The sequence below is a fragment of the Streptopelia decaocto genome (assembly GCF_964273445.1).
Source record: "Streptopelia decaocto genome assembly, chromosome: 2".
NCBI lineage: Eukaryota > Metazoa > Chordata > Aves > Columbiformes > Columbidae > Streptopelia > Streptopelia decaocto.
In genome coordinates, this window is record NC_138655.1 from 24,257,382 (window position 1) to 24,270,024 (window position 12,643).

At 41.8% G+C, this 12,643-nt stretch overlaps 1 protein-coding gene across 4 annotated transcripts in view; it reads right to left on the reverse strand.

The window, feature by feature from the left end:
* CPQ (carboxypeptidase Q) overlaps positions 1-12,643 on the reverse strand; it is a 161,193-nt gene that overhangs the window by 40,544 nt on the left and 108,006 nt on the right. For all 4 annotated transcript variants that reach the window (XM_082045124.1, XM_082045122.1, XM_082045121.1 and 1 more), the window contains one exon: positions 1,346-1,437. In XM_082045124.1, coding sequence (XP_081901250.1) covers positions 1,346-1,437 — 92 coding nt within the window. The remainder of the gene's footprint in view (positions 1-1,345; positions 1,438-12,643) is intronic.

The following is a 12,643-nucleotide window of genomic DNA, read 5'->3' on the forward strand; positions in this document are numbered from 1 at the left end:
TCCCTTTAGCTCCTCCAAAATGCACTTCAATACATGAGAAGCATCTCTTCCTTGTGCTAGGTACTCTGGAATATTTCATTCCAGTTTAACCCTGCTGAACATCAGAGTACCAGTGGTAAATCCAGAGTCCTTAATACATGCTAAGCTGCAACCTGTCACCTCCCTGAAGCTGAGACACCTTCCAAATAAGAAAGCTGAGCTACCCCTGTAATTTGGAGCTATAAGGAGGAACTACATTACATATGGGTAGTAAACACATTTCTTAGTCATCTTAAACAAGTTAGTGGGAAATAATTGAAAGTTCATCAGTTAGCCAGAAAACCATAACCACTGTATTGCTATCTATGACAACTCTATTGCAGATGCAAATTGATTTAGTTTTGTTCATCACAGTTAAATTGATTCAAAGTGAAATTTCCACTTATTTGTTCTGATAGGTTGCATGCCATTAAAAAAATTGCTTATATGTCTGCTTTTTATGATATTGTACAGCAGGTGACTTCCTAAACACATTTTCATTCATCTTGTCTCTGCCTTGGAAATATATTAACCATTGCTGAGAGTAATACTACTAAATTAGGGAAAAGAATAAAATGTAACTACTTCATCTTAGTTATACAGCTACAGCATAATTTTTCTGGGAAAAAAACCCCACACATATTCCAAAGATTTATCTCTAGAATAGTTTTATGCAACTGGCCTTTATGTCATAATGCACTTTCAAAATGCAGTTGTTGGCAGGAGAGACAGATGTGACAATACACAATATTTTTATCCTGATAACCAGTCATAGAGTTTGTGTGTTCTTTGCATTATCAGAAATCAGCCGTTTAAAATGTTCCAGATCCCACAAAACTAATAAATGGCAAAGAGTCTTTTAGATTACACACTATTAAGATAAGATAGCAAAGATTTTTCTTTGTATTATTTTATGTTTTACATTGTAAAATATTATGGGAAAATGCAATGAAGGAGAAATATAAAAGGCAAACAAAATTTATTTATATTGCAAACATGTGTGGACGATTCATCATTCAGTCTCAGAAAGTCAGCTGTGTTTGAAAGCTGTGGCAGATATCATCATGAAATATCTGTTTCAGAACAATTTTGTGGAAGAATATCTTAGGTCAAGTGGAACTTGCGTATGTGTGGTCGCATCACTTTCTGCTAAATGTGAAAGGAAGTTTACCTTTATTATTAAAACCAGAAAATATACTTTCAGGCAGAACTGGAACTGCTATTTTCAGTTAGATATTAAGCTGAACATGTTAATGAAAATAATATGCAAGTCATGAGACTAAGCAGGACAGTGCTGTCAAGCAAATCATCTAAAGACATCATTTACCTTATGCAACTGATAGTATTGCTCAGCACCTACTCCTCCTTGCTCTTCTGCTGTCCATAGCACCAAGCGCAGAGTCCTTTTTGGGCGAAGTCCTAAAACATAATTTTAAATATATTTTTTAGCACTAAGTATCCATATATTTGAGCATTTCCTGCATTGGTCTCCACCCTCCGATGGATGAAAAGCCTAGGTTTCCATTCAGTCATCTCTACATTCACCAAACTCAACATATTTCAAGTGTGGGTTTTGTTGCTGAGGGGACTTTTTGTTTGTCTGGGGGGAAGGACAGGGTTGCGGGCAGAGCCATCAGGAAGGAGTGGGCTGCTGCGGTGCTGCTACCAGTTGCTTTTGCCACAGTAGCACAAGAGAAGCAAATTTCAGGCACATAATTTAGGTGTCTGAAAACCATAATATAACTGATGGATTTCTGAGACATATGCCATTGTGGTGGTCTGCAGCAAGTAAGGAATGTCCACTTTCAGCAGATCTGAAGTGAATTTTCAAGGCAATCACCATTGCTTTGTCATAGTTAATTTATTAATATTAATTGAAAATGAGCTGCTGTATTTTTATGATAAATGTTTATCCATTTCAGGAACTGAGGGCCTCTTCAATATTGTTTTGCTTTTTATCGAAGAAACGAAAAGCAACAATCTGTACTTTGGAATCTGAAATACAAAGGGCTGCTGAATGTATGCAGAGCTTTTTAAAACAAGGCAAATAGAAGGCCATTCTGTATTTTGCTATGGTAGCTCAGTAAGAAGGATAGGTTCTCAGGTAAATTTTGAAACCATCTCTGCCATGGCAGATCTGAAAAGATAGAAGCTGTTGCCCTTTATTTATTTGATTGATTCTATTCATAAATGAATACATTTGAGACATTAAACCTGAGAGCATGGAAGAGCAAACAGACCAAGAATAAATAGTGTTCTCTGTACAGTGTAATGACAATTATGTTTGAGCAACAATAAAGCCCCGAATACTATTAAAAACAAAACAAACAAAAACAGAAAAGAAAACCCAGTGAGGAGACTATCGCAAGTGATAAAGCATAAATTATCACACAGACTTCCACGCTGGGGAGAAATAATGTCAGTATCACTGTAAAAACATATCTCATTTCCTAGCTGAAATGGATGAAGTTTACAAAAAGACCTGACCTTCATTATTTTCTTTTCTCTCAACACAATGAAAATCAACTGAAGATTTCTTTTTCAAAACTACATGCCAGCAGTCCTCATAACAGAAGGCAGAGTATACAAGGAATATTCAAAATCTGAAGAAAACATGTTGGATTTTCCAATATTTCATAATGAAGTGCAAACAAGTGGTTTAAAGGTGTATTTTTTAAATGTTGATTTGCTGATAGTAAACAGAAAGGTCGTCAAACCTCATTATTTTAAAGACAACCCCCCCCGCACACATCCCAGTGGATTCCCTGCTCTTCTCCTAAATCATGACAGTACAGGATTATCCTCCTTCACTTTTCAAATCAGCCAGATGGCCAGTGAGGTAAAATTAAGATAATAAAATAGCAATTGGGTTGAAGTTGGATTTTTGACCCAAAATAGCCACAAATGTGTCTGTGGTGTTGTTAGAAGAGGTGGCTCTAGAGAAGAAAAGGTGCTGGTTGTCAAGCGTGGAGCAGCTGGTCCTGTGGCATGGTCCCAAGGGCACTGCAGCTTGAGCAGAAAATAGAGGTGTGTTTGCTGTATTGCAAAGCATAATGCACTGAGTCTCCAGCCCACCACACCAGCACCGTGAAAGCAACTTTGGCAGGAGATGCTTGTGACATAGGACCAGCCTCCTCCCAGGCAAAAATCAAGATGATTTGGTATGTCACCGCTGACCAAAAGGGGACTTGTGTTTGTGATTGAGGACATCATGTTCGGCTCCAATGGGCTGTAAGCCTGACTGATCTCTCCTACTCTGCAGGAGCTTGAAAAAAATCTCAGCTCACTTGTGGGGAAGAAATTTGAGATACATATGGCCCCCTCCTAGCCTGTCATTGCATCTGCCTGTTAAAGCTGGGGAAAGAAAAAAGCCCTGTGGAGCTTTGGTCTTTCCAGTCTTGGAGGTGGTGTATCAGCTCTTCAGTCTCACAGATTTCACAGGATCACGGAATCACAGAATGTTAGGGATTGGAAGGGACCTCAAAAGATCATCTAGTCCAATCCCCCTGCCAGAGCAGGAACACCTAGGTGAGGTTACACAGGAATGTGTTCAGGCGGGTTTTGAATGTCTCCAGAGGAGGAGACTCCACAACCCCCCTGGGCAGCCCGTTCCAGTGTTCTGTCAACCTCACTGAGAAGAAGTTTCTTCTCACATTTAAGTGGAACCTCCTGTGTTCCAGTTTGTACCCATTGCCCCTTGTCCTAACATTGGTTGGCACCGAGAAGAGCCTGGCTCCATCCTCGTGACACTCACCCTTTACATATTTGTAAACATTGATGAGGTCACCCCTCAGTCTCCTCTTCTCCAAGCTAAAGAGACCCAGCTCCCTCAGCCTTTCCTCATAAGGCTCCACTCCCTTAATCATCTTCGTTGCCCTGCGCTAGACTGTCTCCAGCAGTTCCCTCTCCTCCTGGAACTGAGGGGCCCAGAACTGGACACAATATTCCAGGTGTGGTCTCACCAGGGCAGAGTAGAGGAGAAGGAGAATCTTGACTTACTAACTACCCCGCTTCTAATACACCCCAGGATGCCATTGGCCTTCCTGGCCACAAGGGCACAGTGCTGGCTCACGGTCATCCTGATGTCCACCAGGACCCCCAGGTCCTTTTCCCTTACACTGCTAACAGGTCATTCGCCAACTTATACTGGAACCTGGGGTTGTTCTTGCCCAGATGCAAGACTCTACACTTGCCCTTGTTATGTTTCATTAATTTTTTCCCCAGCCAACTCTCCAGCCTGTCTAGGTCTCGCTGGATGGCAGCACAGCCTTCTGGCGTGTCAGCCACTCCTCCCAGCTTGGTGTCATCAGCAAACTTGCTGACAGTGCACTCTAGTCCCTCATCCAAGTCATTGATGTATATATTGAATAGTACTGGTCCCAGTACCGACCCGTGACTCCACTAGTGACTCCACTAGATATAGGTCTCCAACTGGACTCTGACGCATTGACCATGACTCTCTGGCTTCTTTCCTTCAGCCAGTTCGCAGTCCACCTCACTACCCAATCGTCCAGTCCACACTTGCTCAGTTTAGCAGAAAGGATGCTGTGGGAGACTGTGTCAAATGCTTTACTGAAATCAAGATAGACCACATCCACCACTCTGCCATCATCCATCCACCTCGTTACGTCCTCATAAAAGTCAATGAGGTTGGTCAAGCACAACTTCCCCTTGGTGAAGCCATGTTGACTGCCCCTAATGATCCTCTTATCCTTGATATGCCTTGAGATGGCACCAAGGATTCCATCGCCTTTCCAGGGATGGAGGTGAGGCTGACTGATCTATAGTTACCTGGGTCTTCCTTCTTGTCCTTTTGGAAGACTAGACTGACATCTGCTTTCCTCCAGTCCTCCGGCACTTCTCCCATTTCCCACAGCTTACCAAAGATGACGGAGAGTGTCCTAGCAATGACCTCAGCCAGCTCCCTCAGCACTCACAGGTGCATCCCATCAGGACCCATGGATTTATGGATGTCCGGATTGCCTAACTGGTCCCTAACCCAGTCCTCATCAACCGTGGCAAACTCCTCCATTTTCCTGACTTCCTCTGGGGCCTCAGGGGTACGGGGCTCCTCAGGACAGCCTCTGACACTATAAACAGAGACAAAGAAGGTATTCAGTAACTCTGCCTTCTCTGTATCTTCTGCCACCAGGGCACCTACCTCATTTATCAGTGGGCCTACATTGCCTCTAGTGTTAGTTTTATCTGCCATGTATTTGAAGAAGCTCTTTCTGCTGTCCTTGACCCCCTTCACAAGATTTAATTCTAAGGAGCCCTTAGCTTTCCTAGCCGCCTCCCTACATCCTCTGACAACAGCCTTATTTCTGCCAGCAGATTCACTTGTGAGTTCTACTGAAAGCAAATGGCAAGTTAAAAAAAAAAAATCTAAGATATGGAGGCAGTTATTTTAAATACCAAACAGAGTCTACAGAGGAAAATTTAATCTCCTCATTATCTTAATCTGAAAGAACAAAGTATTTATCTAACTGTTATTAAAAACACAGCTATTCTGACCAAAGCACATGAGGCAAATCCAATATTTACAAGTAAAATTGCTAAGAATATTCTCAATGCACGTTTTTATTAAAAAATATGAAGGACCGTATTTAAGTCACCTTTTTTTTTAAATGAAGTTTAACTATTTTGGCTTACTTCTTACAAACTACTCGTTCCTAAGGAAGGTATCATCACGGCTGAAATACGTATTGAAAAGGCATGATAAAACAGCACTTGGACAAGAAAACTATGTTCTGTGATGGGTGTACCATGTAGAGAGGTAGGTAGCAAATTTTTAAGTTAAGGAAAACTGTTTTACAAATAGAATAGTGCTTCTTGCATTTTGATCTATATAAATGACAATCTAAAAAGTCATAAATTACATAGTCAAAAAAAAAAAAAAAGAAAACAACGAAGAGGATATCAGAAGAAAAAAAGACCATAAAGTTGCCCAGAAAATTTAAATAGAACATTTTGACAAAGAGGATTTTGGGCAGGTTATAATGGCATTCAGTGATGCATCAGTGCAGGGATCCTACTGTGCCCTTCTGGGTCACCTGGTCACAGATTGGGCAACAGGACATTTTTCTGAAATTTCCAGAATCTCAGCAGAAGTTTTATTTGCTGGTTTAATTAAACTGCTGGGCTTCGTGGCTAGTTACATATTTTAGGTCTCATTGCATTTTCATTATCCTGCCTATTTTTTATATCACTGATATTTTTAGTTTTAATATTCCCTATTCTGGTCTAGACCTCAAGTGAACTATCAAATAAGGTTACTTTCACTAAGACACACTAACTTTTTAAGCCCTTTCACTTTTGACTAATAGACTATACACAGTTTACCTGTTGCAGCCTTCTTTTCCATAGTATGTCCAGAGTAAGAGCCCGCACTTACTCTGCAGTTTTGGTCTTTGCTAGAGGTCTCAGTAAGCTAAGGTCCCAATAAAGTGTGTATTCCTAACATTTGCTACCCAATTATGTTGCTTTTCTGGCAGGGTTTTGATAGATTTTGAAATAGAGGACAGGAATATTCCCAAGTATTTCAGACACTATTACATAGTTCATGTATTCTGTACCCTGGGCAAGCCCTGCTGTAGAGGAAAAGCCTTATCCCTGCTTCTCTGGCTAATTTCAAAGAACATACATGTAGCAATAAACTGCATTTTATAGGATCACAGTAATAACGCAATTAATCAAGGATGTCCAGACTTTTTCCTCTGAAGACAAAGAAGTCTCCATTCTAAACCAGCAGGATTTTAGCTTTCATTTTGTTATTAGAAATAAAATCCTCTATGATTCAGACAACTAATCTCACTATTTGTTCAGAAAAGTGTCTGTCTAGTTAGATGTTTATTTAGGAAGAAATGTTTTTTATTTGAGTGAAAATGATTTAACAGTGAAAATCTAAGGCTATTAAAGTTATAAGCTTCAAAAAGTAAGACAAAGCGCACCTCAAAAGACATTTTAGTATTACATAAACCCTGACTATGATTTATTTCTAATTCTCTAGTGAAGTTCAAATTAGACATGGGAAAGTGCTTTTTCTTGGGAAATTGCCTTTGTTTTCTTCTTAAAATAGTCTAACAAAATGCAATCTGCTTGATTGTTCTCTGGTGATAGAGGTTCTATGTGCAGCACTGAGGATCAAGTGCTTGCACAGGATAGTGCTGGGAAGCAAGTTAACCTCTGAGTCCTGAAGGTCTGGAGTAAAGAGAAATGAGGTCTCCTGGAGAAGAGATGTGGCATCGCAGGAAGAAGAAAACAGGCAGGTCAGGGACTGGAGAGTGTGAAATGAAAGCGGAGACAGGAGCCACACTGGACACTGCAGCTTAATCTCACCCGAGGCTGGCAGCATGCTCAGGGCCACGTTTTGGGGGAGTAAAAGGACTGGACTGCCACAGCCACAGAGTGGGGGCAGCTTTTCGGTCAGGTCCCTGCAAAGTGGGCACAGGGACTCAGCAAGCTGGCGGTGAGCCAGGCTGGGGCAGGACTGGGGCCTGCAGAGCTCTGGCAGCCAGCAAGATGAGTTCAGGGCAGCGAGACACTGAGATTAAGCCAACCAATTTTTTTTTTTCCTGTTTTTAGGGAGGCGGATGAGTTTATGACGGAATAGGAAGGGCAGATTTACTGAAGAGTGGAAGTGGGAAACATTAGAGGTTTTAGATAGATTTATTTTAGGAAAGGTACATTTATTTCAAGAACGTGATTGAATATCCAAGACAAAACATGAAGGAAGGAGCTGGGTATACAAGGCGGCAGGGGAAAGCCGTGAATGATTTGCAATACTAGTAACTAAAACTAACACAGATTAAGCCTTTTGACTGGAGAGATGGCGGGGAGAAGAGGGAAGCCAAGCCCAGAGTCCGGTGTGATGGGCTGCGAGGGAGCCAGGCAGCAGTGCTGTCAGAGCCAGGGTTTCTCTGGGAACACCTCCTTGTCACCCAGCAGCACCGCCCAGGGATGGTCAGATGAGAAGCGCTGACAAACATGCCCTTCTGCATACGGGGTTTTAAACACAGAACTGGTTAGTGTAGAGTGATGAAGTCAATATAAATCATGTCCTCCAAAAAAATAAAAAGGAAACCCACTACGTGCCTGGGTAAAACAGCAAAGGCCCCATTCAGCAGATCACTCCTCCACCCCCTGCCCTGATCCTGTCGGCATGTTCTCCAAGTCCAACAAAAGGAAGAGGACACCGACCACCTCTAAAACACACCATATTCCTCCTTAGGAAAACCTTCTTCCTTAAAGTTATTTTGAGATCTCACTGAGTTGTGGAGCAGAAAAGGCAATGCAGGGACCCTCACTCTCTGGTATCATGAGCATCAACAATGGTTTGACCTTCACATTTTGCCTCTGCTGCCCTGCTCTTTGGATCAGAAAAAAACCCAAATCTGTTAGACCTTGTCCTCAGAGCTGGTGAGTCAAAAAATGCATCAGCCATACGTGCCTCCCCATACTGAAAACATATACCTTAAAAAAAATGACAGTAAGGACAAGATGCCCCTGACTTCATCTAGGAAGCATTTCAGCATCTCACTATGTCAGCCACGTTACAGATTTCAAAAAAAATCACAATAGCCTCTGTCACTAGGTTTTAAAGATTTTTATAGATTAAAAAAAGCACACATTTTATCTTGAATTTCCTGAGTAAATTAAAGCTTGCAGAGAAGCAGCAGTCCACAGAATAAGAAGTAACATGGAGGGCTGCATGCCTAAATTTATCGCCAGATTAACAACTCTGTATGTCTGCAGTCACCCCTCTGCTATGCCAATCCAGTATGGAAATTGAAGATCTAAGTATTTGCCAAATATGCATTCAGCCATATGTTGAAATGAAAGAATAAATGCAGTTGCAATGTAACAGCATATGCAAGAATTTCATACCAAGTAGATAATAGATTTTTAAAAGGTGAAGGTCAGAATAAAATATGCAATTCTGGGGAAGCGGAAAGGATGTAAGAACAGGGAGTTAATATCTGGCATATATAATTTAAAAAACAAACCAGACAAACAAACAAAAACCAACCCCAAACCTACAGTAAAAGCAGTCATTTAACCATGTTTCACAACACATCTCCTAGACAGCAAACAATTACACCACCGCAGCTACAGGAAATTCAGAAAAACATTTAACAAAATTTTTGGTAAGTTGGTTAAAATTGCAGTTATGTGACTTCAATTAAACTAGCAAAAAATGAATTACTCCAGTGATCATTTTTTTTAATAATAAAACATATTTCTAGTCCTCATATATAGCCAGTGAATTTGGACTTGAGAAATGTAACTTCATACAATGACTATAGTGAACTAAGTAAAAATGTCTTATGGTTTTCTAGTCACATTAGTCATGGGTGTAATTCAGATGAGAGTTACAGTTTCAATTTTAAATAGGTTGTTAGGGGAAAAGAACTGTCTAATCAACTCCTTATGAGTTACATAAAATGTAATTTGGGTAGTACCTTTAAATTCTTACGTGTATTGCTTTAAAAACATTTCTGTAGTTTTCTGAGCCTTTATCCTACAGAACAGAGATTTGGTGGTAACAGATCCATGTCTACATCTGTAGGAAGTTGACTCATGAAATCCCATTTCCCCATAATGCTGGCAAAGAAGGGGGAGTATGCATAGCACCTGTCACTATACCTTTCTCCCATTCTCATGTGCATACAGATCACTGTCTAGGAATGTAGGAAAGCCATGTAAAAGGTGTGATGGCCAGGATTAGACTTTGTCAACAACCTTCCTTCATCAGGCTGCTCTAGCAGCAACAGCATCAGGCGTCCTGCCCTGGGTGCCGACAAGGAAAATGTGCCCTCTACACCTACTTGAGTCCTGGTATTTGCTGGCTCTGGCAGCTGCCCATAGCAAATATTTTTTTACATGGAAGAACCAGGATTCCCAGAAGCACTTGGAGGCACAGTCCGCACAGGACACTCCCTGATCTCGTGTGGCACGCAGACGTGACTGAACATGAGCTCAGTGCATGAGACAACAGCAAAAGTGGGGAAATGTTCACTCTGTAGCACAATACGTCACTATAGTGGTCTTACGAGTGCAGCCTTTCCTGAAGTCTATACCAACTACTTCAACACAGGGAGGAGTTCAGATTGCAATAACTGGCAATGCCTTACACTGCTGCACTTCAAGCAATTGAAGGGAAAGAGGATGAGTTTGTGATTTTGCAAATTCACAGCACAACCATAGGACTTCTAATGAAGATGCACCCTGTAAACAGAGACCGGGTAGGAGCTGGTGAACACTTGTGCACCTCTGGGCTTGGCAGGGCACCAACACCTGAATAGGGATGGAGCAAGCGAGACCCAAACACAGGCACGGAAAGGTAGAAAACACATTTTTTAACAAGGAGAGAGAGCTTGTGGATAAATGTTACTGACAGAAACCCAGTATTTGAACAACAGACCTGTTGACTATTTGATTCTTCCTGTGCTAGCAGAGATGAGACTCTGAAAATAAACTAGACTGTAGTGTCAACTAGCAGATCCCTTCAGCTTCTCTTCTCAATATGAAGAAAAAAATGGCTCCAGCTGTTTTAATTAAAAAGAGTCACAACAGTTATCAAGTCTGAAGTTTCTTAGAAGAAAGCAGTGAAATTCATCTGTCAAAATCAACTGCATCTCTAGCTCCAGTGGGCTCTCTGCTGTACTTAGGAGGCATAAAATATTATGCTTAGAAAGATGACACAGCCATGTGACCACCTATTAAAGACCCTTCTCTGTTATTGTATTTATTCAACTCCCTCAAACTCCCTTTAAAGATAAAAGTCCCAGGATGTAGCGCTGGAGCAGGAGGTGGCTTTGGCAGGGCTCTCCTGGGGTGGGAGCAGGACAGAGTGCCAGGGGCCTAGGTCAGGAAATGCCCCTCAGCCAAGCAATGCAGGAACACTGCTGGATTAAGGGGCAAAGAGGCAGCACTGGCTAAAGCTCTGAAATCACCAAAACACACTACCTGCTTCTCGTTCAAATACGCAAGTATTAGTTCTGAGCAAGACCACCATGGTGGCAGCAGGAGGATTGAAATGGTGGAAATACCTCCTTCACACAAAGTGCAACCAACATCCAGACCAGGATCAGGTCCCACAGGCTGGCTGCCCAACATGTACAACAAGCTAAGGGCAAAATATGGCACCAAAATAAATTTGGGCTAATTTTATGGGTGGGGTTTTTTTGTTTGGTTGGTTGGTTTTTTGTTAATAAGTAGCTGCTTAACTCGTCTTTTATCTCACCTGGACAGGCAGCTTCTTTTGTAAAACTCATGTGACACTGGGACAAGAAAAACTGTGTTTCAAATGACGCCAGAGCATTAAACAAGCTAACATGAAAATGCTGAGGGAAATGGCATTGGCCATCTCTAGAGACACCTTTTTTGCACACAAACTAACAAATGTAATATTGGAGAAATGTACAAGCATCCTGAAAACAAACTGGGTTTGAGGTTTCTAGACTGTAATTTGCATGACAGCTGTTGTTCCGTTAATTTGCTTGAGTGCTGCCTCTACCACAGCTTCCCAATGCCCTCACGCCACAGCACAGCTCATCCATCACCCCATGGATTCCCTTGGCTTAAAGCAAAGAACCCCTTAACCCTACTCCAAAGCTATACATGTGCTGATTAACCAGGTCTTCATCATCATTAGGAAAGGATCTATCAAATTTAGTTAAAATCAATCAAAAGGTTAAAAACTGGGGAGGCTGGGGAAGGCAGCAGCTGCCAGACACAGCTGCAGGCAACCTGCACATTTGCACAAGCTCAGTGCCCCTGACACCCTGCCTGCAGTTAGGAAGGGTAACTTCTTAACATCAGAAATCCTCACCTAATCACAGCAGCCCCGGCTCCACTGAAGGAAAGGGAGTTTATCAGTTCAAACCAGCTTAGGAAATACCTCTGAAGACATCTTTATTCCCAGAGGCGGGGGGGGCAGGGAGAGGGAGAGGAGAGGAGAGGAGAGGAGAGGAGAGGAGAGGAGAGGAGAGGAGAGGAGAGGATTCAGTTTTCTGCACAGGATGGCTGTGGAAAAGCCACTTGGAGCAAGACTCATCTTGTTGAAATGTAACCATCTAAAAGTCAGCGTTTGCTCAGAATTTTCTGCCTGCGCTTCCTCCCCAGAGAAGGTGGGGAGGGAATGGCACTGCCAGCCAGTGCCCCCTTCCTGTCACCCCGGTGTGGAAGTCGGGCAGAGAGACATGACAGGTATCGAAAGTGAAGTATTCAGACAACCTTGAAACTATCCACTTTTTCGATCTTGTACTTCCCAGGTCTAACTGAATCATTACAGCTCCAAACAGTGTTTTAAAACTACGCTAGTTCACAATCTGGCCCTATGTTTTTAAGGTACTACTCTTTTGAAACATATACATGGGATTTTACATGAATGAAATGTTTTTATCCCACTCTCCAGTGATGTAACACCAAATTATTTCAGTTCAGTCTGGCCTTCACGTGAAGTCAAAAAATGAAACAAAAAAACCAAACCCTACCAGAAGTCTGAAGTTTTGAAGATTGTGTTAGACTACTTCAGCTACTGTTACGTGTCCTTGTAGGGAACATATAACTATTATGGTGTCTGAAAATCTAGAAAAACACTAGAAAGAAAAAAAAGAAGCTG